The sequence below is a fragment of the Gavialis gangeticus genome, unplaced genomic scaffold (genome assembly GCF_001723915.1).
Source record: "Gavialis gangeticus isolate Ggan-Ray unplaced genomic scaffold, GavGan_comp1, whole genome shotgun sequence".
Classification (NCBI taxonomy): domain Eukaryota; kingdom Metazoa; phylum Chordata; order Crocodylia; family Gavialidae; genus Gavialis; species Gavialis gangeticus.
This window is the reverse complement of record NW_017728994.1, coordinates 48091253-48115333: the sequence shown is the minus strand read 5'-3', so window position 1 is coordinate 48115333 and position 24081 is coordinate 48091253. Positions and strand designations below refer to the sequence as shown.

Here is a 24081-nt window from a genome sequence, read left to right as displayed (position 1 = left end):
ACCCTAGAGATCTTCAAAAGGAGACTGGACGCACACCTTGCTGGGATTATTTTACCCCAGCACTCTTTCCTGCCCAAAGCAGGGGGACAGGACCCGATAATCTCATGAGGTCCCTTCCAGCTCTATACTTCTGTGAATCTATGCCCTTGCTCTTGTGTTAAGAGACATGGAAAACAGGAGCCCCTGATCATCTCCTCAAGACCTTTCAGTATTTGATATGGTTTTTTTACCATGTGCCTCCTTTCTGAGATAAGAGAACAACGAGGAAGTGGAGTGACAGAGCACAGGCAATTAAAGGTTAAATATGTGCATGTGGGGAGAAGACACAAGCCTGGTATTCCCTGTTCAGACTCATGAGGACTCCTGCAGATGGGGAAAATATGACAGAAACACCAACGTGATAGTGGGGAAAGAATGAGAAATCTCGCAGGGTGAGGGCAAGCTTGAACATTCAAGCTGGTGGCCCAGTTGTCTGATGGCCAATTTAGTGGTATAGTGGGTTTGGTTTGGGACCAGACCTTTAATGAAGCCAGGTCTCTTTCAGGAGCTGTTTACTGTACATCTGAAGACAAATAAACACATCAATGTTCTGCCTGCATTGCTAGAGGAAACCTCAAGTAAGATAGGTGTTTTCTGAGTTCATGTCACTAAGATATGATACTACTGCTTGGAAGAGGGAAATAACCGACTAATCAGCAGAGCCCTGCCTGCTGTATTCACCCCTCAGGTCAGTTAAGGAGAGGCTGTGAAAAGACAACCAGCTCTCACTGGCCTGAAGGCTGGTGGCTGCAAGACGACCTAGGAAAAAGAAACCTCACAGTTGCATCATTAGCAAAGCAGCCAACACACTTGCCTCTGAACAATACTGCACAAACCTCAACTGTGAGCAGGTCAAAATCTCTGGCACTGTCTTTAACAGCTTGTTTTTTCTCCGCCTTGAGTTTTTTCCGCTTTTCTGGCTGCTCCTGGTTCCTCTTCCTTTTCTGAGATCCTTCCTCATGGTGGGTCTAAGGCAGATTTTAAGGGGTAGAAAAAAAGAATTTCAAGAGATGGTTGCTGTGCTCCACAACAACTACATGATGGAAGAACAAAGTTACTAACCACTCCAGTTCAGAGCAAAACACTAGAGAGTTCAGGCTGACAAGAGAATTCCTCTGCAGTCTCCTACACTCAAGTCTTTGTATCTGTTCAAGTTTCTTCCTCTCTCTCTCACACACACTTGGTACAAAACAGTTTGAGCAAAGTCATTATAGAGTTAAAGCCAAACAGCAAGAAACCTATAGTCACCCCTCCTGTCAAAACCCTAAAGGAGGCCCTTATTTACATAGGTATTCCCAGAATGGCCAAACCAGATTTACCAAGGGCCTAGATTCTGAACCAAATGTCCACTCAAACATGTTCTGAGCTCACAAGACAGTTGTAGCACCTGATGCGACAGCAACAATAAATGTTTGGTTCTCCGAGGGGGCCACACTCCTCAGCAAGCAACTTTGCTAAATTTTGAAACACTTTCAAAATAGCAAAGTAACGGACCCTGAAGGCTCCACAGAACATGAGAAACCCAAAGGTTTGTTCAAATTTCTCCCTCATGCAAATCCACCAAGAGCAATGTCATTACACCAGGGCTGAATCTGGCTCAGCGCTGCTATCTCGAGGCAGACTGCACAGCCTCAGACACCCACGAGATATGAAAAAAGGCAAAGATTTGTTCATTACATTGAATTAACTGTTTGCCAAAACAGTCAGCAAGTGTCAGACACCAGCGGTACTTTTAAGAGTCATTTAAATCCTAGGCTCCATGATGAAGACCAGTATTAATGAGCTGAATACTACAAACTGTACTCAGACAAGAATGTCAAAGGTACATGGAAACAAGGACCACAGAACCAGCTCCTCACTTTATCCAGCACTGGAATAATTCTTAAGCAGATTTGCTCAGCAAGTGAAAGCAACTCACATCAAATAAGTTATCCTGCTCTATTGACTGCCTGGGTGCTCTCCCCTTTTCGGGTTTCTTCTGGGTACCACCTCGAGGGAAGCTTTCTTCAGTAGATGCCATACTTGCATTTCTAGAGGAAAAAGAAACAAACAGTAATGAGATCTGCAACTGTCACCACTGTTCTACATCAGAGCTGGAGTGACATGACAATAAGATGTCTTGAAGCCAAAGAGAAAGCAGTTTGATTTCTTTGGAGTTAGGAAATGATAAACACATTATCTGACGGCAACTAAAAGTTTAGAAATAAAACACTGGCCTCTGAGAACATGTCTATGCATTCCAAGATGTCAGCAATACAATACATCAGTTATCAGAATTCTTAACATGTTTTCAACTCTCTAACATTTATACATTATCAGGCTTGTAACTGAGTATTTTATACACATTAATGATGATGCATTAACCTTGGACATGATCTGAACTGATTCCCAGTAAACAAGCCAAATTGATTTAAACCAAAACCATTTGAAATCAGCAAGTAGGAAACCTTATTTTAAATCATTTCAATTTCAATGCAGACGCCGCATGCGGTTCCTGAATGCCTCCAGCCACAGGCTCCCTCAGCCCCATTGGTGGTACCACTCCACCCCACCCTCATGAGTGGGTACCTGCAGCAGAAGCTGCAGGAAGACAGGACAGCCCAGGGACTTGAGAAGCAGCAACAAAAAGAAAAGAAAGGAGCAGTCCCCAGACCATGAGCCCAGGGACCACAGATTAATCCCTTGGGGACAGCTGGACAGCCCTGCTTTAGACAAACCGCTACAGGGTCAGACCTCATAACCTCACGCAGGTTGTTACAGCAGTGCCCCAACAGCTGCAGGAACTGGTGCTGTATTTTGCAGCTATCACTTGTGCTAATTCTGGATCAACACATGTATGTTTAGGTAGAGCAGTGCTTCTCAACCTTTTTTTTTTAAATCCGGATCCATTTGTAAACATCTATGGCCAGCCCTGACCTAGTGTCCCTCACTCCTGACCCACTGCCCCCCACCCCCTAGTGTGCGGGGTAAAGGGGGTGCATGTGGGGCAGGAGAAGCCTCAAGCAGGTCCTTGGAGGCTGGAACTCTGACAGCCTGCAAGACAAAATCCACTATTTTCCATGTTTTTCTCTCTTAAAATCCATTTTTAAAGATTTTTCATGGCCCTTTCACACATTCTTGCGACCCACTTTTGGGTCACAACCCATGGGTTGAGAAATGCTGAATTAGAGGATGCTGACAGCTGAATGGGTCATTTTAGACAGAGGTTCTGACACCCAGTGGTGAATCAAAGTTACAGCACTTCCCTGGGGGGCACGTGAAAATGTGCTAGCATGCCCAAATTCTGATTGAGGTCCTTACATTTTACTTCTAAAGTTTCCCTGCAAAACCTGAAATACCAACCATGCAATAGCATTCTTCATTTCCCATTCTAAACCACTGTTTATAGTCGCCTTGCAATTCCTCCCATCCCATTTCAGGTGCGACAGGATGTTACTCACAGAATGAAACAAACACACAAGTCAAAGCTAAGTATTCCTTCAAAGAGAGAGAAACCCATTTCAGATATATTACACATCAGAGAACAGAAAACAGAAAAACAGAGCAGGATCAGCCAACAAAGGCAAACATGCATCACACCATAACCCCATGGAACATGAGTGGAGCGAGGAGCTTACATAGGAACATAAGCACTGCCATTTAGTGGGTCAGACCCTAGGCCCACCTCATCCAGAGAGAGGAGGCTGGAAGGGAGTGAACAGGCTCAGATCAGGGCTCCTTCCACTGTTTGTGGAACTCACTGTTGAGCTCACTGGCCAAGTTCGCAGATGACATCAAGTTATGCGGAAGCATGGTGATGCTTGAAGACAGGCTGCACATACAGGCGGACCTAAACAGTCTTGCAAGTTGGGTGGACTGGAACCAGATGAAGTTCAACATTGAGAAATGTGAAGTGCTCCACCTGGGGACAAACAACCCCCAACACCCCTACAGGCTTGGTGTGGCCAAACTGACCAGCACCACAAATGAAAGGGACCTGGGGGTAATAATAGACCACAGGAAGAACATGAGCCGGCAGGGCAAACAATACCCTGGCGTGCATCAATTGATGCATCTCCAGCAAAACCAAAGAAGTGATTCTCCTGCTCTACTCAGCACTGGTGAGACCGCAGCTGGAGGACTACGTCCAGTTCTGGATGCTGCACTTCAACAAGGATGTGGTAAAGCTTAAGACAGTCCAATGAAGAGCCACCCGTACAACCAGAGACTTGCGTGACAAGCCATACAAGAAAAGGCTGAAGAACTTGGGACTCTTCAGCCTAAAAAAAGAGACAGCCAAGAAGGGACCTAGTAGCAGCTTACCACTATATCAGGAGAATACATCAAGGGCTTGGTGAGCAACTGTTCACCAGGGAACCTGAGGGGAAAACCAGGAGTAATGGCCACAAACTCCTGGAAGACTGTTTCAGGCTCAACTCTATGAAAAACTTCGTCACAGTCAGGGTGTCCAGACTGGGGAATAAGCTCCCTCCAGAGACGGTGCAGTCACCTACCCTGGAAACCTTCATAGTTTCGTAGTTTCTAGGGTCGGAAGGGACCTAAGTAGATCATCTAGTCCGACCCCCCCCCCCCCTTCAAGAGGGGACTGGGTGGGGACCCCGCCGGGGGCACCCAGTCCCAGTTGTCTTTCCTGCCAGGTGCAGGGGGCTGGACCCGATGATCTTCTGAGGTCCCTTCCAGCCCCTTGCAGTCTATGGAACCATGTTCCTCTCCCCCTTGCAGCCTCCAACATTTAAAGCAGAGTTACAATTTTTCCATTTTTGTAGTTTTGAGGTCATGCCGTTGCCGCAACAGCGCAGGAGAGATGCGAGATGGCAGATTTCTTGCAGGCAAGATGTTGTATTGGATCAGCTGCATGGCTGGCACAGCCCCAGGGCTCCCAGCCTTTCTAGGCTCAAAGTGCCCCCTGGAAAATGCCAGCTCATAGATCCAGGGCAGGCAAAATCTGGCGGGATCAGGCCTGCAGCAGACTCCACTGCCCAACCAGCCCGTCCCTGGGGCTGGTTGCCACAGAGACCGCCCCCCGCAACCCATCACTGGGGCTGGTTGCCAAGGAGAACCCTCCCACAGCTCATCACTAAGGCTGGTTGCCACGGAGACCCCGGTTTCCGTGGAAACGAGCCTCCTATCCCGCCCTTTTTGAGCGCAGAAAAACAGCAGCGCGCTTGTTGCAGGCTGGGCCGGCGGCCCCCTTGCTGTTCCGCGTATCGGGGTATTTTGAACCCCCGCGAAGCACGAAGCTGGGATGGGGGCAATGCCCCAACCGGGCCTGGAAATCTCCTGGACAAGCGACACCACAGCCGCCCCGGCCCGGGCAGAGCACGGCCCCGGAGCAGCCTCACACTCACCTCGCTTAGCAGCACACGCGAGACAGCCTCAGAATCACCCGGAAACGCTACCCATAGGAGGGAAGACAAAGGTCAAGCGGCTGTCCCGGAGCCAATCCGCGGCTCCTTGTGACGTCATGTCCGCTGCGCGAGGCAAGAGCGGCACAAAGGGAGGGGGTCGGAAATAGACGCGAGTGGGACGTCTGGGTGCTGCCATTTTGTCGGGGAAGGACACGGAGCGGTGGAGCGGTAGGTGAGGTCAGTGTGGAGGAGAGGAGCCGGAGGTGGGTTGGAGAGCGGCCTTCAGCTCCCCGTCTTGTCTGGTAGATTGCCAGAGCTGGGGCGTAGGTCGGGTGTGCGGGAGAAGCTGAGGCCTGTCAGGCATATCTACAGGCCCGCCTTAGTATGGGAGCCCGCTCGGGACACTTCCTGGGACACGGGCAGCAGGGAGGGAAGCGCGGGCGCGCGTTCGTTCCAGTCTGTGTACGACTGACAGCGATGCTGCCCCAGTCCTGCCCAAACGCCATCCTTGTTTGGAAGTAAAGGCTGGGAAGAATAATGGCCTGATCTCAAGCTGTTGTTCCTGGCCTTCGTTGTTGTTGTGTTGGGTTTTTTGGTTTGTTTTTTCCCTTCTCCAATATTAAGCTTTTGTAAATGCACACTGGAGTTTGCTGCGCTGGTTAATTTCATGTCGTAGGAGAGTTGGAGTGGTGATATTTTTTGTTTTAGGAGCCCTCAACAAAACTAGTTTATCGGTATAGCACTTTGTTAGTTGACCACGAAAGTAAATGAAAACGTGCCCCAGAGCCAAGCTGTGAGGTTAATGGTGCACGTCCCTGTGTCCTAGGGACCCAGTTTGAGTTTGTTTTGATGTGCAAGTTATGTCACCATCTCCTCCAAACCTTGAGGCAGAGCTGGGGGCTGAAGTGTAGCGAAATGTAACGGTGACCTTTTCATGGTCTCATCGGGCAGCTTCGTAGGGTGGCTAGCGCCATGGGCCCTGAACGGAAAGAGCAGACTCTCGCCTGGGTTGTGACGAGTTGATTCGCAAAGGGACTTTCATTCTTCCCATCTAGGCCTAGTTGCAGCTACGGTATGTACAATGCAAGTCTACTTCTAGAAACTTTACTCCAAAGAACTCTTAAAATCCAGATCTTTTTGTGTTGCAACTAGAAGCGTACCGATACATTGGTCTATCCAATAAAACGCACAGATCTGGTTGCCACATGCCTCTTGTGGTGGTGGGAGCTGCCCCCTGTGCCTCCCAAACAAGCTACTTGGCGCTCGGTCCCATGCCCCAGCTGGACTGCACCTGCCCCCTGCTCTACTCCCTCCCTCACTGTAGCGGCCTCTATCTGGAAGACTGTTTCAGGCTCAACATCAGGAAAAACTTCCTCGCAGTCAGGGTGTCCAGATTGGGGAATAAGCTCCCTTTAGAAGTGGTGCAGTTGCCTACCCTGGAAATCTTCGTGGGGCCACCCAACCCCATCTGTTTTTCCTGCCTGGTACAGGGGGCTCGACCTGATGATCTTCTGAGGTCCCTTCCAGCCCCTTGCAGTCTATGAATCTGCCCCTTCCCTCCCTACACTTACCAGCCAGAAGCTGCCAGGCCGCATATGGGCAATTGGATCGGTATCAGCTGACATGGCTCATTATAATCATTAGTCATCAGTATCGGCCCCAAAAAAATTATTTATTGGTGCTCCCCTAGGTAGAATATGGGGTTTGTTTGTTTGTTTGTTTTTAATTTTTCTACTAGCCCATCTCCAGCATGCATCCTTTACTTAGAGGATGGAAGGAGAAAAAGCCAGGTTGTTTCTCTCATTTTTTAAATCTGCTTTTGTATACAGATTGAAAGCTCCCCCTTAGCCAGTTTCTGCTTTCAGTTTTTAGATATGCCACTTCTAAATGCACCTTGGTGTACTACTTGCATCATTATTGAAAGCACTAATAGCAACTTTAATGCCTTGATTAAGTAGCCATTTAACTATCAAGCAGATACAGTGGAATAGAAAGATGTATTAACTACTCCATTGCTGCATCCAGGACAAGAAACCATGGCAGGACATGATGCAGGAAATCAGCACCAGTTCACTGGCTTTCAGAAATACTTCAACTCCTACACCTTGACAGGCAGGAAGAATGTATGTACTCACTGATCTACCCTTAGCCATTGAGTTTCCAGTGTACTTTAGAATGAATTTAAGCTTCACTTTTTTTTTTTCTCCCCACAGTGTGTAATAGCCACATATAGCACCCTCGCAGCAATTATCCTGTACTTCAAGCTAAGGCCTAAAAAAAAGGCTCCAGCTGTAATGGAGAAATAGAGCGGTAAGTGGGCTGGAACTCTTCTAGTGCCAACATCAATTCCTGTCTGCTTCAGTGGTGTGATGAAGAGGGAGAAGCTATCCATGTCACTAGGTTAGAATTACATGGTTGCTAAGCATAGGCATGCATATGTTATGGTTTGGTTAAAGTTTTGAAATGAAGAAAACACACTTTCAGCTGGGTTATTGCAAGCACTGTGAAAGAGGTAAGCTTTTCAAGGGGATTTTAAAGTGGCTGATCAGTTAGCAAATAGTGAATAGAAAGAGTTGCTATATAAACTAAATTGATTTAAAGAGGGAGGGGTTTCTTTTCTTTTTAGTCATTTAAACCACTGACATCCAAAAGTGATTCAAACCGGGAGTTTTCAAACAGCTTTTTTGCTGCCTTGCCAGTGTGTCCAGCACTCCTAGAAACTCCAAGCTGAATTCACTAGCTTTTACTCTGGCTTAATCAGTTCACAATTTGGCTGTCCTGTCCTGCATTAGTAAATAAAAATGCAAAGCAGATGTGCCAGGTTTCTCTGTGGAGGTCTTAACATTGACTTGGGTGAAAAACATAATGTTGTTCCAGTGCCCTGGGATTGCAGGTGGGGCTGGTAGCTCTGTTACTGACCAATTAATGCATTCAATTGGAGAATCTGTGTGATGTGCATAAGATAATTGATCTGAAGCTTTTCTCACAAAGAACCTTGCTTCTGACAGAATAGGAAAATGCCAACTATTTCTTAAGACAAGAATAGGAAAACCATATTGTCAATACTGAAGGGAATTCTGGAACATGTTTTTTCTTTCAAGCTTGAGTGCCCCTGTACTTTGAAGTGGAAGATTTAAATTTGTTAGGCAATAAATAACCTTTTGTCTTAGAGCAGTGCCCTTTGCTGTACTGTGGAAACTTCAGGTTTTTGCCTTAAAAAAAAATTGCAGCTCACAGATGGTTGTACTCAAGCAGTTAAATTGTATAGTTTCAGTAAGCACTGGGAAGCCCTGCCTGCTAGGTAGGCTCCTGAAGTGAGAGCAGGAAGCTGTGCTCTTGATGATGCCCTCCTCCCAGGCAAGTGTGAAGGAGGAAGCTGCCTGTTTCAAATGCAAAACTGATCTGAGCCAGATTGTGGGGGCAGGGGGAAGAGGTTTTATAGATTTCATAGACATTAGGGCTGGAAGGGACCTCAGAAGATCATCAAGTCCAGCTGCCCACCCAAAGGGCAGGAAGTCAGCTGGGGTCGTAGAATCCCAGCAAGATAAGCATCCAATTTACTCTTGAAGTGTTCAGTGTAGGTGCTTGAACCACCTCTGATGGCAGGCTGTTCCAGACCTTGGAGGCTTGGATGGTAAAGAAATTCTTCCTTATGTCCAGCCTGAAACGGTCTTGCAGTAGTTTATGACCGTTCGACCTTGTCATCCCTTGGGATACACAGATGGTGACTGAGAACCATTATGGGTGGTGGAGAGAATGTTGCATGCCAAGATGGAAGGGGTAAGAGTAGGGATGGAACTGGCCAGGTGAAAAAGAAGGGGGTGAGGAGGAGATTATTTTTGCTAGTAGCACTGCCAAAATTGCTACTGCTTCAACCACTTATCAGTGTTAAATCAATTTCCCTTCTCTTGGCAGGTTGCCATGCCTAAAGCTCCCATCACATGGTGTTTCAATGGAAGCAAGAGTGGATGCCCTACTATGTACAGTTCAATAAACTATGAATAGTGACTTGTTTGTCTGATGTCCACAGTACAAAAATGGTACAAGAAAGCAGAAATGTAAACTCTCAGTTGTCAAAACTATATACATCCTTCCCAGTGGAGGTCAAGTTTTGTTCTGCTCATGGATGTTTGTATTAAACAGACTGACTGCATACAGCTGACAGAAGGTTGTTCGATTTAATAGCATCTTAAAATCAGTACTGAATATGAGTAGCACCTCAACCATGAAAAAACTTGCATGTAAATGTAACTTCAAAAGTTGTCCTGGTTGCAAGTAGCTAATGTCTGCACTTCATTGTAAATAAGGTCTTTCTGTACCACTTGAATCAATTTAAAGGTCCTGAATCTTCTGCTGTCTTCGTTTGTGTTAACTGGTAGCTCCAGGCCCTGGTATCTAGCGAAAGAGCTAACGTATATGCAGCAAATCTTTTGTCCTTTTGTTTCAAATCCTTGAGCTTCTCTGGGTCTTTTGCAGCATCCTGATTGCTATCAGATCAGCAAAAACACCTGATTGAATAGCCTGAAACCACTTTTAGGGAAAACTCAATTTCTCTATGGGAACTTTTTGGGTACAGGGCCATTACCTTTTATGAAAATTCTTAGTACAACCATGCATACACTTTTTTTTTCCTCTAGGCTCATGTTTACTGAGAGTTTAGATGAACCTACTGTCATCCTGTATGCTGTTAGTGTAATGAGACTTGCCCCTGACCCATTCCTTTTTAACACTGATGTTCATCTTCCTGTTTACTATGAGGTGGCCAGTCAAGAATGTGGATGTGTTCTGATCTTTGTTATTACCCTTTTCCAAGTGTGTCTTTTCAGAGTGAGGTACAACCACAGTGGAGTGAAAGTCTGGAAGAGCAGTAGACTTGAGGCACCCTCTACTTCTGGCTGGGCCTGTTTCAGCACCAAGCTTCCCTCTGCCTGAAGAGGGGTGTTTGTGCTGTAATGCTTGCAAAGAACAATTTTTCCAACTGTTTAGTTGGTCTAATAAAAAATATATTTAGCCAAAGAACCTTGTCTGCCAATGTCAGACCAACACTGCTACAACCAACACCCCCGAAGCATTGTTAAGACACTTTATCTGAAGTGTTCAGCTAGTTGTGCAAACCCCCACCTAAAGCCAGATCTGGTTCAGACTGTCCTGCTAGCCTCACTTGGGCAGTTCTGGTCCTCTCTACTCGAGTTACTGGCTATACGAGCTCCCAGGCTGGAGCACAGATTGCGGTCACCTGCCCACAGTAGGGATTGCATGCAGACATAACACCACCCTATACTGTCCAGTAAAACCTCCTTGCATTCTTTGAGAGTATCTGGACCAGTCAACTGCTTCAGAGCCTGTTGGGCTGTAACCAGTCCATCTGCTCATTTGTTAACAGCTGAGCTCTGGATTAGTAAGCAAATTTATCAAGTTAGTCTGGAGTCTTGCTTTAGGGTAAAGCACTATCCTACTGAGAGAGTGCAGTGAAGTAATACAGCATCAGGGAGAACTATAAGCCATCATAGCAACCATTTGTCCAAACAACTTCCAAGGATAGAAATTCCACATCTAATATCCTGTGAATAACCACCCTCACCACATCTTAATATCCCACCTAAATTTCCCTCCCTTGCAATTTTAGACTCTTATTTCTTGTCCTTTCCCCTACAGGAACAGAAACACAGTACTATTAATTGTATGCTTTAGAAAGAACAATATAGTTTATGGGTTCTCAAAGTGCAGCCTGTCAACCAGGACTTGGCCCTTAAAATTGCCTTTTGGGGCAAAACTCTGGAAATCCAGGCTTCTAGACACATGCTGGGGTGGGGGGTGGAAAGAGGGGCATTTTTTAATTAGAACAGCTGCAAGAGCTGCTGTAATCAGAAGTGCCCCCACACTTAAAAGTGGTGGTGGAGGTGTTTTATCTAAAGCTCACTGAACAAGCTTTAGATAAATTGCTCCCAACACCATTTTTAAGCACAGGAATACTGATACACAAAACGGTGGAGTGGTGATTACTATGCTCCAGCAGACTCAATTAACCGAGTCTGCTCATGTATAGGTGCCCCCACATCCAGACCAGCAGTAAACAACCTTTCCTGGTTGTGGGCCAGAGGCAGGAACTTCTCTCTGCAGTGGCACAAGGAGTGCTGTTGCAGCTTAAGTCCCATATCTGCAAGCTAGATCCAATGGCTGCATGGGCTGGATCTAGCCTGTAGGCCATATGTTGCCAACTGGCAGAGGCTGTGTGTAGAGTTTGGTCCTAAATGTAGCAGTATAAATTGTATCACCTTGTTTCATTTAGTAGTTTGCTGGTACAGCTGTGAGAGCACTGCATGACTTACAACAATTTGAGAGGGGAGAAATTCTCTTGTAATATAATCCAGAAACATGCACAGAATGATATTTTTAGTTTTTATTATCATATCAAAAGTATAAAACTGTACAAAATACAAAGGCAGATAGTGGCAGTGATTTTTTAGCTGTCAAAACTGTACATGCTTCCTCTTGTAGGGAAAGTATTTTAATGTATTGTTCAATTTTGCCACACTTTCACTTAAAAGCCACCTGCTTGTATCTGGTGTTGGGAAGTTTACATGAAACAGACAGGATCATTATCATTTACTTTCAGAGCATTCTTCCCTGTTCTTAAAGGTGAGATCTACTGGTGAAATGTGTCTGCACTTTTGATATGCAATGCATGGAAAGCTTCTGGGTGTTTTGGTGGGGATGGGATGAGTTGGAAGGGAGTTTCCTATTCAAGTTTCCTTAAACTCATGCTAGTGTCCTTTTGCTTCCTCATCCTGTATAGAGACAGAAAGGGGTTAAAGGCTTACTGTTCTGCCAGGTTTTTTTATTTAGAAACATCAAGAATGTCAGGTCTGACCTTTGCTGGTGAACACAGCATCACAACAGCATGCATGAGGGGAGAGCCTTTTCACAAATATTAGCATTAGGAATAAAAAGGTTCATTTTTTGCCTCTTCACTGGCTCTCCCCATTCTTAAATTTTCTAGCTGTGACAAAAATTTAATTTCATGTAAAAAAAGGGGGGGAAGGGAGATTATTATTATTTTTTAAGATTATTTTCCAGGCCTCCTCTAAGTATCCTAAAAGGGTACAAGGCCACTGTTTTCCCTTCGGAGAGCATGTTTTAATAGGCAGTAAAAGTATTTCAGTTGTCTCAGTCCCTTGTCTCTTTGCTTTTGCAGATGTTCAGATTTTACATCTAGCTACTTGCTAGTCATAACACCTTAACCTACCTGAAGATGCAGTGACCAGATCTGTATTTCTAATGCAGGAAACAGGAAAGGTTTGAAACACAGTCAGACCTTTATACAAAGGTGTGCTTATATATTAAATTTTTAGTTCACTACAAGCCTCTGTGTATGGTGCCTTCTGCAACAAGTAGGATAATGTTCTAGCCAGACAAACCTGCTGCCCAGCCCATGTTAAGGCGAGTTCCACAAAATCCCAGCTATAAATTAAGTGCTTTTTAAAATGTTCAAGACGCTTACTGAGGTGCTGTTAACTTTCCAAAGATGATGTTCCAGCAGAGCCCATTACCATTTCTCTTAATAGGAGACAGCCATTTTCTCTCTTTTTTCTTGTTTTTGTATTTTATCAAAAAATCCAAAGCACCATAAAACAATTCTTTCCTGTAAAGCCACAATGTCTAATCATTTTCCAGCATTTTCAAGCTGTGGCTAAAAATGAAATAGCAGAACTGAGAAGACATTACCTGCATATTCATTTACATAATCCTGCCGCCCCAACTGACCAGGCACAGTCTGTCTGTACAAGAGATTTCTTTTATCTCAAATCCGGGTAGTCATTTTGAGGTCTTTACTAGTGACTTGCACAGCCTCTTTCACAGCTTCATGTTTATTGTGGGCTGTACGCTCCAGCAGCCAGCAGCAAGTTTCTCCGTGTAAAATGAAGGTGTATGACTGGGGTTGATTTGCTCATGTAAGTACCCAGTAGCAAGTCCTGTGAGTTTTCAGGCAGATTTATGTGTCCTGTGGCTGTTGTAAAATCATCAGTTTCCAAGTCTTCAAATGCTTTCACAGCGTCCCACAGTTTGACTGTGTTATCCATAGAACCTAAGAACAAAGTGGGGAATTACAAATGTAGAGCCTTGGTCCTGCGCAGGGCAGAGTTAAAAAGCAATACACAGAAAATGGAACGTTCAGCAACATTTTCCTCCATGCCCTTACCGAAGCCATAGCAGCAGTGAATGATAATTGTATTGAAATGATGCCAAGACAAGGCTGCAACCAACCTGGCAGCAATGAAGGCTGGAAAACACTGTTTCTTCAGCCACTGCAGGATGGGGCAAAGCATTAATGCTTTACACCCAAATACTGCAAGCAAATGGACTTCAAGCACATTATTCATAAGTGCATGTTTGCACGATTACAGCCTTAACATGGTCCAGGGGTATCCAACTGGTGGCCTCTGGGAGGGGTTAACGCATGACTCGTGGGCTACTTCTAGCCATTATTCCTCCCATTGCTTCTAATGGTGTGGGGATGGCTGGGGTCTGCAGCAGGGCAGCTCTATAGGACAGGGCCCAGTAAACTCCCTGCTTGAGCAGTGGAGGGAAAGGGGAGAGGAGGGCAGGGGCTTGCACAGCTCCCAGGGCAGCAACAGGAACAAGGTGAGGGGCTGCACATGGCAGGGGTTCTGGGAATCTAAGGTATATGGCCCCTGTGGCATACAGCCCCTGGCAGCCGGGAAGTTGAACAGTCCAATGCTACACCTTTCTATAGTTAAAAGAGGAGCTGCTCTTCAGACAGTCTTGACTGAATTAAGTTAGAGGCTCGTTCTAGTCTTACTAGAGTTACATTTAGCAATGAATTTCTAATTTAAGCTCCCAGGAATGACAGGAGGTACATTCTTGACACAACATTGTCCTATCTTCCTCACCCACCAAGTTTAAAATCCTTGTGACAGATACCAGTGATTCTCCAGGAAATCTGTAAAAACTGTAACAGCCAAAAAGTGTGCTTTATTCGTACTCTTGTTCTAGAAAATGACAACTATTTAAGTAGCTCCCAGCTACTGAAGGTATCTCAAGAGTAAAGCTTTTCAGAAGTCAGGTGCCCCCTACCACTTGAACATCCCTAGTCTTTATACATCCACACATCTATGAAAAACATGGATTTATAAGATTTACCTTGCGACCTTTTTAAAACATTTTCTCCATAAAGGTCAGATGTTTTTTATGCCAGTCAGAGTCTAGAGGCCCACACACCCACTGACATGGGAAAGGAAGTGTTATCCAAACCCCACTGAAACAACTACTGAATTCTTAGACATTGAAAGAACTAAATTTAGCTGCAAACTAAGCACACAGTGGATGTGCAGTGTGGTACAAAATCCCCAATTACTATCTACTTTCAGCAGAGGCTACTTTCTATCTACTTTCAAAGGTCTGACAGTTAGGGCTGGTTTCAGTTATAAAATACCGGATTATTTCCCATTCTAATGGTTTACCCACTTACATTAAAATTAATCTAAATGTTAACAATTTAGTAAAGTATCTGCTTTACAACTACAAAGTATTAACATTGCTAAGTATTAGTTTGATCCTTCACATCGAGAAGGGAGACAGATTTGGATCAGGATCTTAATTATATAAAAAAAGCACGTCATTCCATTTTAGACTCTGTTTTTACTGGGGAATGAAAAACTGAAAATTTCAGTAAGTTTTACCTGATGCTAAAATCTCCCCATCTCTACTGAATCTGAGTGCATAGATGGTGTCAGTGTGCCCTTTCAACTCTCCCACCATCAAACCATGGCCAATATCCCAGAGGAGCACTCTTCCATCTGTTGCTCCAGTGGCCAGGAATCTTCCATTAGGGGAAAATGCCAGCGAATGAATTGGTCCCTGGAACAAAGTCAGTTGGAGAAGCAAAATTAGACAAATCTACCTGCATCTACAAAAAGTCAAGCTGTACTCACTGCAAATGCTACACTCTAAAAATGTGTCAGGTATCTAGGTTGTAGCCGTATTGGCCTAGAGGCAAAGGCAATCAGGACTCATCATAGAGATGATATCTTTTATTAAACCAACAAGATTTTGTGAAATTAACGATTATTTTTTTGCAAAAAACTTGTTGGTCTAGTAAAAGATATCATCTCTGCTAAGAGTCCCGATTACCCTCTAAAAATTTAAGTGACACAAACACACAAATAAACTAGTCGTTCATCAGGAACAGAAGTTTATAAGGGAGGGAAGTCTTTGTTTCATGGGACAACTTAAAATGGGTCTAAAGTAACAGGCACACACTTTCTGAACATTAAAAATTGTGAGTGAGAGAGTGTGTGTGTAGATCTACAGACATATATCAATTAAGTACAGACTATTGTCTTGTAGGAAAAGTTAGTGAAATACAGTGCAGCTACCTTGATTCTACATTTGACACTCCTCTACCTTATGTCCAGTGAAGATCCTCACACAGTTCCCATTCAGAACATCCCAGAGTCGCACAGTTCTGTCTGCTGAGCCCGTAGCAATATAGTTGGAGTTGGGATGAAACCGACTACATGTGACATCAGCAAGGTGGCCAGCAAATATACGCAAAGGCTGATAGTGATCCGTTGCCCAGAGCCTTAAGGAAAGCATTTTTTATAAAACTATAAAGAAATTAGACCCTTATTGAAAACATGATGTCCTTATGTGGTGCTTGTTACTCAGGTACCTCAAGATGACTGATTTATGCAATTAGCAATGACTATTTTAAAGCTGGGGTGGGCAAAAGGCAACCTGCAAGCTGGATACAGCTTGTCTAGGGATTTTATTTGGCTCTGCCTGGCGCAGGGAGCAGCCTAGGCCACGGTCTGTGTGGCTGGTCCCGCTGCCTCCGGGCACGCAGTGATAGTGCAGCAGCCGGACTCTGCTTCCCAACAGCCTTGGCAGCAGTGGCAACTCCTGGCTGCTGCCGCTGGTGTCACCACAATGGAGCAGGCAGCTGAGGTCTCTATGGAGACCAGCCTCAGACCCACATAGGCAGGGTGTGCTCAGCCAGGTGGATGCAATAGGGTCATGGGTGGACGGGGAGCAGTGTCTAGGAGTGGGATGGGCAGAGCCAGGGCAGAGCCATGATCCGCTCCCAACACATCCCTGCAACAGGCTTTAGTTCCACGGGCAGGAGTGTGCCAGAAGCAGACCACAGCTCTGCTCCAGGCCCCTACCCCACACCGTCACTGCCCCAAGATCCCAGCTCTGACCCTACATTGTCACTGCCCCAAGATCCAGGCCTCAGCCCCACCCATCCCACTCCTGGACACTATTTCCTGCCTGCCTGCGGCCCCACCCCATCCACCCCACCATGTGCGCCCTGCCCATGTGGGTCCTGGCCTAGTCTCCATGGAGATTCCAAGGCCAGGGCTTGGATCTTGAGGTGGTGACAGCATGGGGCCAGGCTCCGAGGCAGAGCCACTTAGGGAGTTTTGGTGAGCTTTTGTGAGTGGGGGCGAGAGGCGCTGACCCAGCCCACAACAGCTCACCAACTCTCTCTAAGTGGTTCTCCAGCCCAAATCATCCCTGTTTTAAAGGTTGTTCTTTAAGGGGAAAATAAGCATCCCAATGCAACCATTACAAAAGCAATGAAAAAGGTACATATCCCTGACCCTTAATGTTAGAAAAACCAATGTATTTTCCCATATTAACCAGATGGTTTGAAAACAAAGGAACACCATCTCTGTAAGCATAATGTCATGATACTGTCAGCTAACACTGCACCAGTTTTTGGTTTAATTTTTTAACCCAAGTATAATAAAATTCATTTCCCATAGCAAGATGAGAGCTGGAAAATACCAGCCACCAGTATTAAAGGGTTAGTTTCTCTCAATATTCCAGGCCTCGGATTATTAAAAATTCTAGTAAAAAGGCCTTTTAGGTTCTTACCGAGCCACTCTGTCATGTCCACCAGATACAAAGTAATACCCATACGGAGAGAACTGTGTATCCCATACTGGATAGTTGTGTCCTTTATATCCCACCAGGCAAGTAAATGTTTGCAGACTCCACAATCGCACAGTGCCATCTTCTGAGGAGGATAACAGGTAGTTCCTATCAGAAGGCAAAAGGATATGACTTAGGCAGAATACTGGGAGTCTAGTGCAAGATTACTGGTGTGTCTTTGGGGTAAGAGCACCATCCATCTGCTTGCACTGTGCTGCAGGGTACTATATAATCTGAACTCTCAATGGGCTGAGATATACCCGATTCAGAGGGAATCCTCCTGGGACACTTACTGTGAAGAGGGACAAACCATTGCTTATATTCTATTCAAATTTGCAGTACTTGTCTATATGAAAGGAAGCATGTCATAATTAGGGGTCCAGTTCTCAGTTCAAAACAAAAAGCTATTGATAAACCACTACATGCATCTGTTCAAGAACTGGTTTCAGAAATGCCACCCTTGGCTATACGAAAAGATTCCCATAGAACGGGGTACTTGAGAAGGCCCTAGGGGGCACACATGGGCAGGCGGGGATGGAGCACCGCCATACACCATCCCACGCAGGCACCACCTGCTAAGCCACAGGGGGCAGGAGAAGGTCTTACGTGGCAGCTGCCATTGCTCCATATCCAGCCACTGCCACCCCCCCCCGTCATCTGCCTCAGATAACCAGAATTTACATAACTGGCACCTGATATTCCCCACTCATGCTAGATAACAGGGACTTTACTGTATTTAAGAGACTATGAGATTACCATGATCACATGATCTGGAAAATTAAGACTTACTGGAGGCTCTAGTGGGAAGCAGACTAGAAACGCATCAATAGGTGTAGATGCTAACAAAATTGTTCATCTCTGCATTGCCGTAATGGATATAAAAGTTGCAATGATCGGTCTCTCTTTTACAGTTTGTTTATGCAGTTAAAATCAAACTTAACATAAGGCTTTCAAGTAAGATAGGAAACTGGAAACTCTTAAGTCCTGAACCTGCCAGTTGCTGGGTGTTCTTAGCTCCTACTGATGTCAAGCTACACTGAAGATGCTCAGTACCCACACAACACACACATGAGCCTCAAAACATCAGGCCCTTAAACTCACCCGTCATGGCTTCTTATGAAACACATGAACCAATTTCATCTCAATTTACGGAAGCAGCTGCTTTAAGAATTAGTTTTGAGCAAGAAGCATCTTATTAGAACTCAAGACCTCCTCTCCAATGCAAATTTTAAATTATATTACCTATCAGGACTGAAGCTGGTGCCATAGACGGGTCCACTGTGACCATATAAAATCTTCAGCTCACTTGCTGTCTTCTCATCCATGATCCTTTCCAAGACATCATCTGATTCTTTGTCTATGAGACTGAGATCTGTAAAATTCCAAAGGTTCATAGTTGCAGCAAATATGCAGATTTCACATATAATGATTGCCAGAAGCTGAGCACATTTACTTACATTTATGCAAAAATAGGTACATCTTTTAAGCAGAACATACGGTTTTTATTGCTGTTCTCTGCAAGTATGAAGTGAAACAAAAATTCTTCCTGAATACTGGTGGTCAGTTTGAACACTTATACCAAAATATAGAATAGCAGGGAAGCTTAAAAATCAGATGTCAGGTTTTAAGCTTGAAGTTACATACAGCACAATTGAACTATTTCCTTAGGACTACTGTAAAGGAAACTGCTATAAAAGGTAATATGAGCTTGGCTATGAAGGTAATTCAAGAATGGAGTGACAGGTTCTTCATATCAATCAGCAATATACTACCCTACACATCAATTGGGAAAAGATGCTGTAAATCAGGGGTGTCAAACACATGGCCCATGGGCTGGATCCGGGCCGCAAAGCAGTTCTTTCCAGCCCGATAACCTACCAGCAGGCCACCAAAAGTTGGGGGACATGACCAGGGATGAATGGCCTGCTGCAGAATCGGGCCCTGATGGACATGACAATCAGCAGCAGGATGCCAAACAAGGGTCAATGCAGCCATGGTCACCCACTGGCCGCTTCGTGTGTCACCACTGCCATGGCCCTACCTTGCTGGCCCCTGCTGTGTCCCCCATGCTGAAAATGGAGCCGGAGCCAGAACTGCCACCACGGCACAGAGCACATGGCAGGAGCTGGAGCTTTCATCACCATATGCTCCAGGTCAGAGCTGGAGCTGCCAATGCTGTTTCCTCATGCCCCGGGCTGGATTTGACCCACAAGGAGCCCTGCAGCCTGGATCTGACCGGAGGCACAAGGAGAGTTTGACACCCCTGCTGAAGATGAGCATTCATGTACATACACCCATGTTTTTAGATTTCAAGAACTTATGACTGCTATACACCCAACAGCTGACACTGGCCTTCAATCTATAGGATACCACAAACTGCGTGCTTGAGAAATCTTCCTCTGTAGCACAGCTTCTCTACAAAGCTCTCCAAAATACTATTTATTTATCTACACAACCCAGAAGTCCTAAGATTTACAAACTCTGATTAGTCATTCCAAATACATATTGTTATTCAGCGAGACACATGTTTAAGTATCTTGCTGAAATAGGGCTACAATGAAACTATATTCCCTCATCAGCTGTCTAGTGTACCTTCTCTGTTCTGTAACTGTGTCAGAATACAAATTTCTGGAGATGTTTTTGATTCTGCTCATTATACACTACCTAAACAAAGTCCATCCAAATATTAAAAAAATGGTATGTTATTTGCTTTATAAGTAGAAGCCAAAACTAACAACATCCAATGAGTTAAGAAAGCTGCCCTGCAAAGTTACCTCCCTCTGCACAGGTTGCAAAAACATAGAATTCTATCAGAATTAACACTTAGGATGAGCGTATCTTCTTGCCTTCATTACCTGCTGCTGTTTTTACACTGCGTAGCTTTTTTGGTGTCACAGACCACACTCTGACAGTGGAGTCAGCAAAGCCTCCTACAATCATGCTAGAGTCATCTGTGATATCCACTGCAGTAAGACCCTGTACACAAAAAAGTTACTTATTTTAAAAGTTAATGAATTTTTTTAATTACAAAGTTCAAACACTAGAAAATCCTGTAACTGCCCTACCTCCATTTTGTATAAAAAAAGGGGATTACCTTAAGACAGAATGCATAAGAATTTGAAAACCTAGCAAATAACTGCTACAAAAAGTTGTACCATTTAAAATAAAGATATGCATAACTACACTTATTTTAAAAGACAAAACAACAAAATTGTTCACAAACATTCCAGTACATTATATCTACAGCAGGGGTGTCAAACTTATGGCTGGCTGATCAGATTCGACCCACAGAGCTGTTCTACCTGGCCCACTGGCCTACTAGGGGGCCTCCTAAATTTTGGGATGGGGGAAGAGGGACAGAGGAAGGAATGGCCTACTACAGAATTCAGCTGACACAGAAAATTGGTGGCAGAAGGGCAAGCGAGGGTTGATCCAGCCCTGATCACCCTTCAGCTGCTTTGCCCATGACCAATTGCTGCAGATCCACCTCCTCAGCCGCTGGGCCTGCCGCTTTATGTTGGAGCTGCTGTGTGCCCCACGCAGGAGCTAAAGCTGCTGCAGCAGTACAGGACATACGGTGACAGCAGCTCCAGCATGGGGCAGGGTGCAGAGCTACACTGTGTGCCCCATGCCAGAACTGCGGCTCTTGTTGTCTTGTGCCTTAGGTCATAGCCAGAGCTGCTCACACCACTGTGTATCCAGCCTGGAACTACCCCAGATCTGGCCTTCAAGGAGCCCTGTGGTCTGGATCCAGCCTGGGGTGCAAGGTGAGTTTGACACCCCTGATCTGCAGTATTCAGGATACGCTACATTAGGTAGAACTGCCCCCTACTCACATGCTTAGAACAAATTAGAGGAACAAAAGATACAGCAATAACTAAGCAAAACAGGCAGTGGAGCTAAGGTGGTTTAAGAAAGCCTTCAGTTTCATTCATTTGGACTTTGAGTCTAAGTTTTTCATTGCATTATACCTAATTGGAAATAACTAGAGAAATGGCTTATTCCAAATAATTTTCTGGTACTATGAACATACTTCCCCTTAAGTAATCCCTGTTATGTATGTTCATAAGACTTTTCAGTTGGGTCAAATTAAGATATACAGGTGTGACTCAGTGACCAAGTTTATGGTCTTAAGTGCCAAGAAAATAATTTCTATGAGAAGGCAAAAACTACTATGAAATAATGTTTAATCCCACCCCAGCATCAAGCCCTAGAATTTAGGGTAACACCTTGATCGCTTGATTTCCTTACACCAGATGTTTATGGCCTCTATAATCATTTCTGACTCCTTATCTTATGGCACCAAAGCCACCTTTACTAACCTGGTAAGCATTAAGGAATGTGTAGAAACAGATAGAAGGCAAGCTGTCTGGGCCAAGACGCACACGCTTTGTGGCTTCCTTTATGTTCATTGCTTTATCCAGCTTGTCAGAGTCTTTCAGTTCAGGAAGAGGAATTCTACAAGAAATGGAGTAGGACTGCCTTAAATCACATTAATTTGTGATGGCAGCACTGTGGGATTGGTGCACTGGAGCATGCTGTGGCTGTGGTCCATGGAGTCAAGGACTGAGATGGGGGGCCTCCCATGAGATGGAACCATTGCATGAAGTAACAGCAGTAATGCCTGGGTAATATCACTGCCAGAATGGAAGGTAGGAGTAGAACTTCAAACAGTAAAATATGGGGGTTTGGAAGGAATGACTAAAAGGAAACGGTTCATTTAATTTGATACATATAGTTTAGATTACAGGGGTGGGCAATCATTTCGGGCGGAGGGCCGGTTACTGAGTTTCGGCAAGCCATCAAGGGCTGCATGACAGGCAGCCAGGGGCAGATAAATATTAATTTTCTAAAAATTTTAGGGGCCCCACAGACCAGATAGAATGGCCTGGCAGGCCGCATCCACTCCATGGGCCACATTTTGCCCACCCCTGGTTTAGAAGTTGGGGGCGGAGAAGATCTCATAATTCTAGGAACATCTGAGCGATAACTATGAAGGAGAGACAAGTATTGCTGAGTGTGAAATGAACAAGCTATTGGATAATGCAAATAAAATTTGAATATAAAAACAAAAGGCACAAATCAAAAATCTTCCCAAGGAGCAGGTGTTTTGGCCAATGAAAAGGTCTCCTAAAGAAAGTAACAGAAGCCTCATTTAAAACCAGACTAAAAAATGTAGCAGAGATATTGAAAAGCAAACAATCCAAAAATCAGCAAGAAGCAGACCAGATTTAAACAAGTCACCTGTTCTGTGGAGGAGCATTCGGGTCTTGTTTTTTACTTTTTGATCCCACACTATCTTTTTTCGGTTTTTTCTTTTTTGGTTTTCCTTCCTCATTCTCCCCTTCTTCATCTTCATCATCCAAAGGGACTTCAATTTCTGGCTCTTTTAATAAGCCAAAGAAAACCTGCAATCCAATTCAGAAATTCACATAATGAAGTCTGCATTACTTACTTTTTAAAAAATCATTTTTTTTAAATGGAACAAATTTAATATAAGCAGCAATTTATGAATATCAAGCTGCAAAAAAGCAGAGTCCCAATTTAAAACCACTGTATTTGATATTATATAATGCACTACTATTTAACATTTAAAGGGTTTGTGATTTTATAGATGTTAGGGCTGGAAGGGACCTCAAAAGATCATGAAGTCCAGCCCTCTGCCCCAGGGGCAGGAAGTCAGCAGGGGTCATACGATCCCAGCAAGATAAGCATCCAAATTTCTCTTGAAGACATTCAAGGTAGGTGCTTGAACCACCTTTGGTGACAATCTATTCCAGGCTGTGGGGGCTCAGACAGTAAAGAAGTCCTTCCTCGTGTCCAGCCTTCTTAACGACTTCTTTGCCTCCATTTTCCTGAGCAGGGACCAGATAAGCCCCCCCACCAGGCCCCTCTCAGGCTCCAGGGGAGGCGCACCTAGGCCAAGGGTCAGGGAGGATCTAGTTAGGGAACTTCTGGGGGGACTGGATGCATTTAAATCAGCTGGTCTGGACAATCTCCACCCCTGAGTGCTGAGGGAATTAGCTGCAGTCATTGCGGGACCCCTGGCACAGCTTTACGAGCACTTGTGGTGCTCTGGTGTGGCACCACAGGACTGGAAGAGGGCCAGCATGGTTCCCATCTTCAAAAAAGGGAGGAAGGAGGACCCGGGGAACTATAGGCCAATTAGTCTAACCTCAATCCTGGGTAAGCTTTTTGAGAATTATTCTGGCACATGTCCACGAGGGGCCGGGGGGGGGGAAACTATCCTTAGGGGCAACCAACACAGGTTCATTAGAGGCAGGTCCCGTCAGACCAACCTGATGGCCTTCTACGACCAGGTCACCAAATCCTTAGACGCAGGGGTAGCAGTGGACATAAGCCTTCCAAAAATCCAGAAAGACTTTGACACTGACTCTCACCCCGTTCTCATTAAGAAACTGGAGGACTGTGGTGTCGACACCCACACAGTCAAATGTGTCACCAATTGGCTGGAGGGCCACAACCAGAGAGTGGTGGTGGATGGGGCATTTTCGACCTGAAGGGATGTGGGCAGTGGGGTCCTCGGGCCCGCACTATTCAACATCTTCATCAGTGACTTGGGCGAGGAGGTAAAAAGCACCTGTTCAAATTTGCTGATGACACTAAGGTGTGGGGGGATGTGGGCATGTTAGAAGAAAGAAATAGGCTGTAATCGGACCTAGACAGGTTACAGGGGTGGGCGGACGAGAACAGGATGGGATTCAACACTGACAAG

At 45.0% G+C, this 24081-nt stretch overlaps 3 protein-coding genes across 3 annotated transcripts in view; 1 reads left to right on the top strand and 2 right to left on the bottom strand.

The window, feature by feature from the left end:
• PDCD11 (programmed cell death 11) overlaps positions 1-5428 on the bottom strand; it is a 62142-nt gene extending 56714 nt beyond the window's left edge. The window contains exons 1-3 of the mRNA XM_019502754.1: positions 5388-5428; positions 1958-2069; positions 876-1007 (exon numbers count right to left, since the gene is read on the bottom strand). Of these exons, the coding sequence (XP_019358299.1) occupies positions 876-1007; positions 1958-2059 (234 nt within the window). The 5' untranslated portion in view covers positions 2060-2069; positions 5388-5428. The remainder of the gene's footprint in view (positions 1-875; positions 1008-1957; positions 2070-5387) is intronic.
• A 117-nt stretch (positions 5429-5545) lies between these two features.
• USMG5 (up-regulated during skeletal muscle growth 5 homolog (mouse)) lies at positions 5546-9395 on the top strand. The gene is made up of 4 exons (XM_019502753.1): positions 5546-5624; positions 7413-7510; positions 7601-7697; positions 9303-9395. The coding sequence occupies exons 2-3, from the start codon at positions 7424-7426 to the stop codon at positions 7691-7693; spliced, it is 180 nt and encodes a 59-aa protein (XP_019358298.1). The 5' UTR covers positions 5546-5624; positions 7413-7423; the 3' UTR covers positions 7694-7697; positions 9303-9395.
• Positions 9396-11772: 2377 nt separating this feature from the next.
• The window catches only part of TAF5 (TATA-box binding protein associated factor 5), a 16886-nt gene continuing 4577 nt past the window's right edge, over positions 11773-24081 (bottom strand). The window contains exons 5-12 of the mRNA XM_019502152.1: positions 22590-22753; positions 21668-21803; positions 20201-20321; positions 18588-18717; positions 17289-17453; positions 15813-15990; positions 15089-15266; positions 11773-13473 (exon numbers count right to left, since the gene is read on the bottom strand). Of these exons, the coding sequence (XP_019357697.1) occupies positions 13256-13473; positions 15089-15266; positions 15813-15990; positions 17289-17453; positions 18588-18717; positions 20201-20321; positions 21668-21803; positions 22590-22753 (1290 nt within the window). The 3' untranslated portion in view covers positions 11773-13255. The remainder of the gene's footprint in view (positions 13474-15088; positions 15267-15812; positions 15991-17288; positions 17454-18587; positions 18718-20200; positions 20322-21667; positions 21804-22589; positions 22754-24081) is intronic.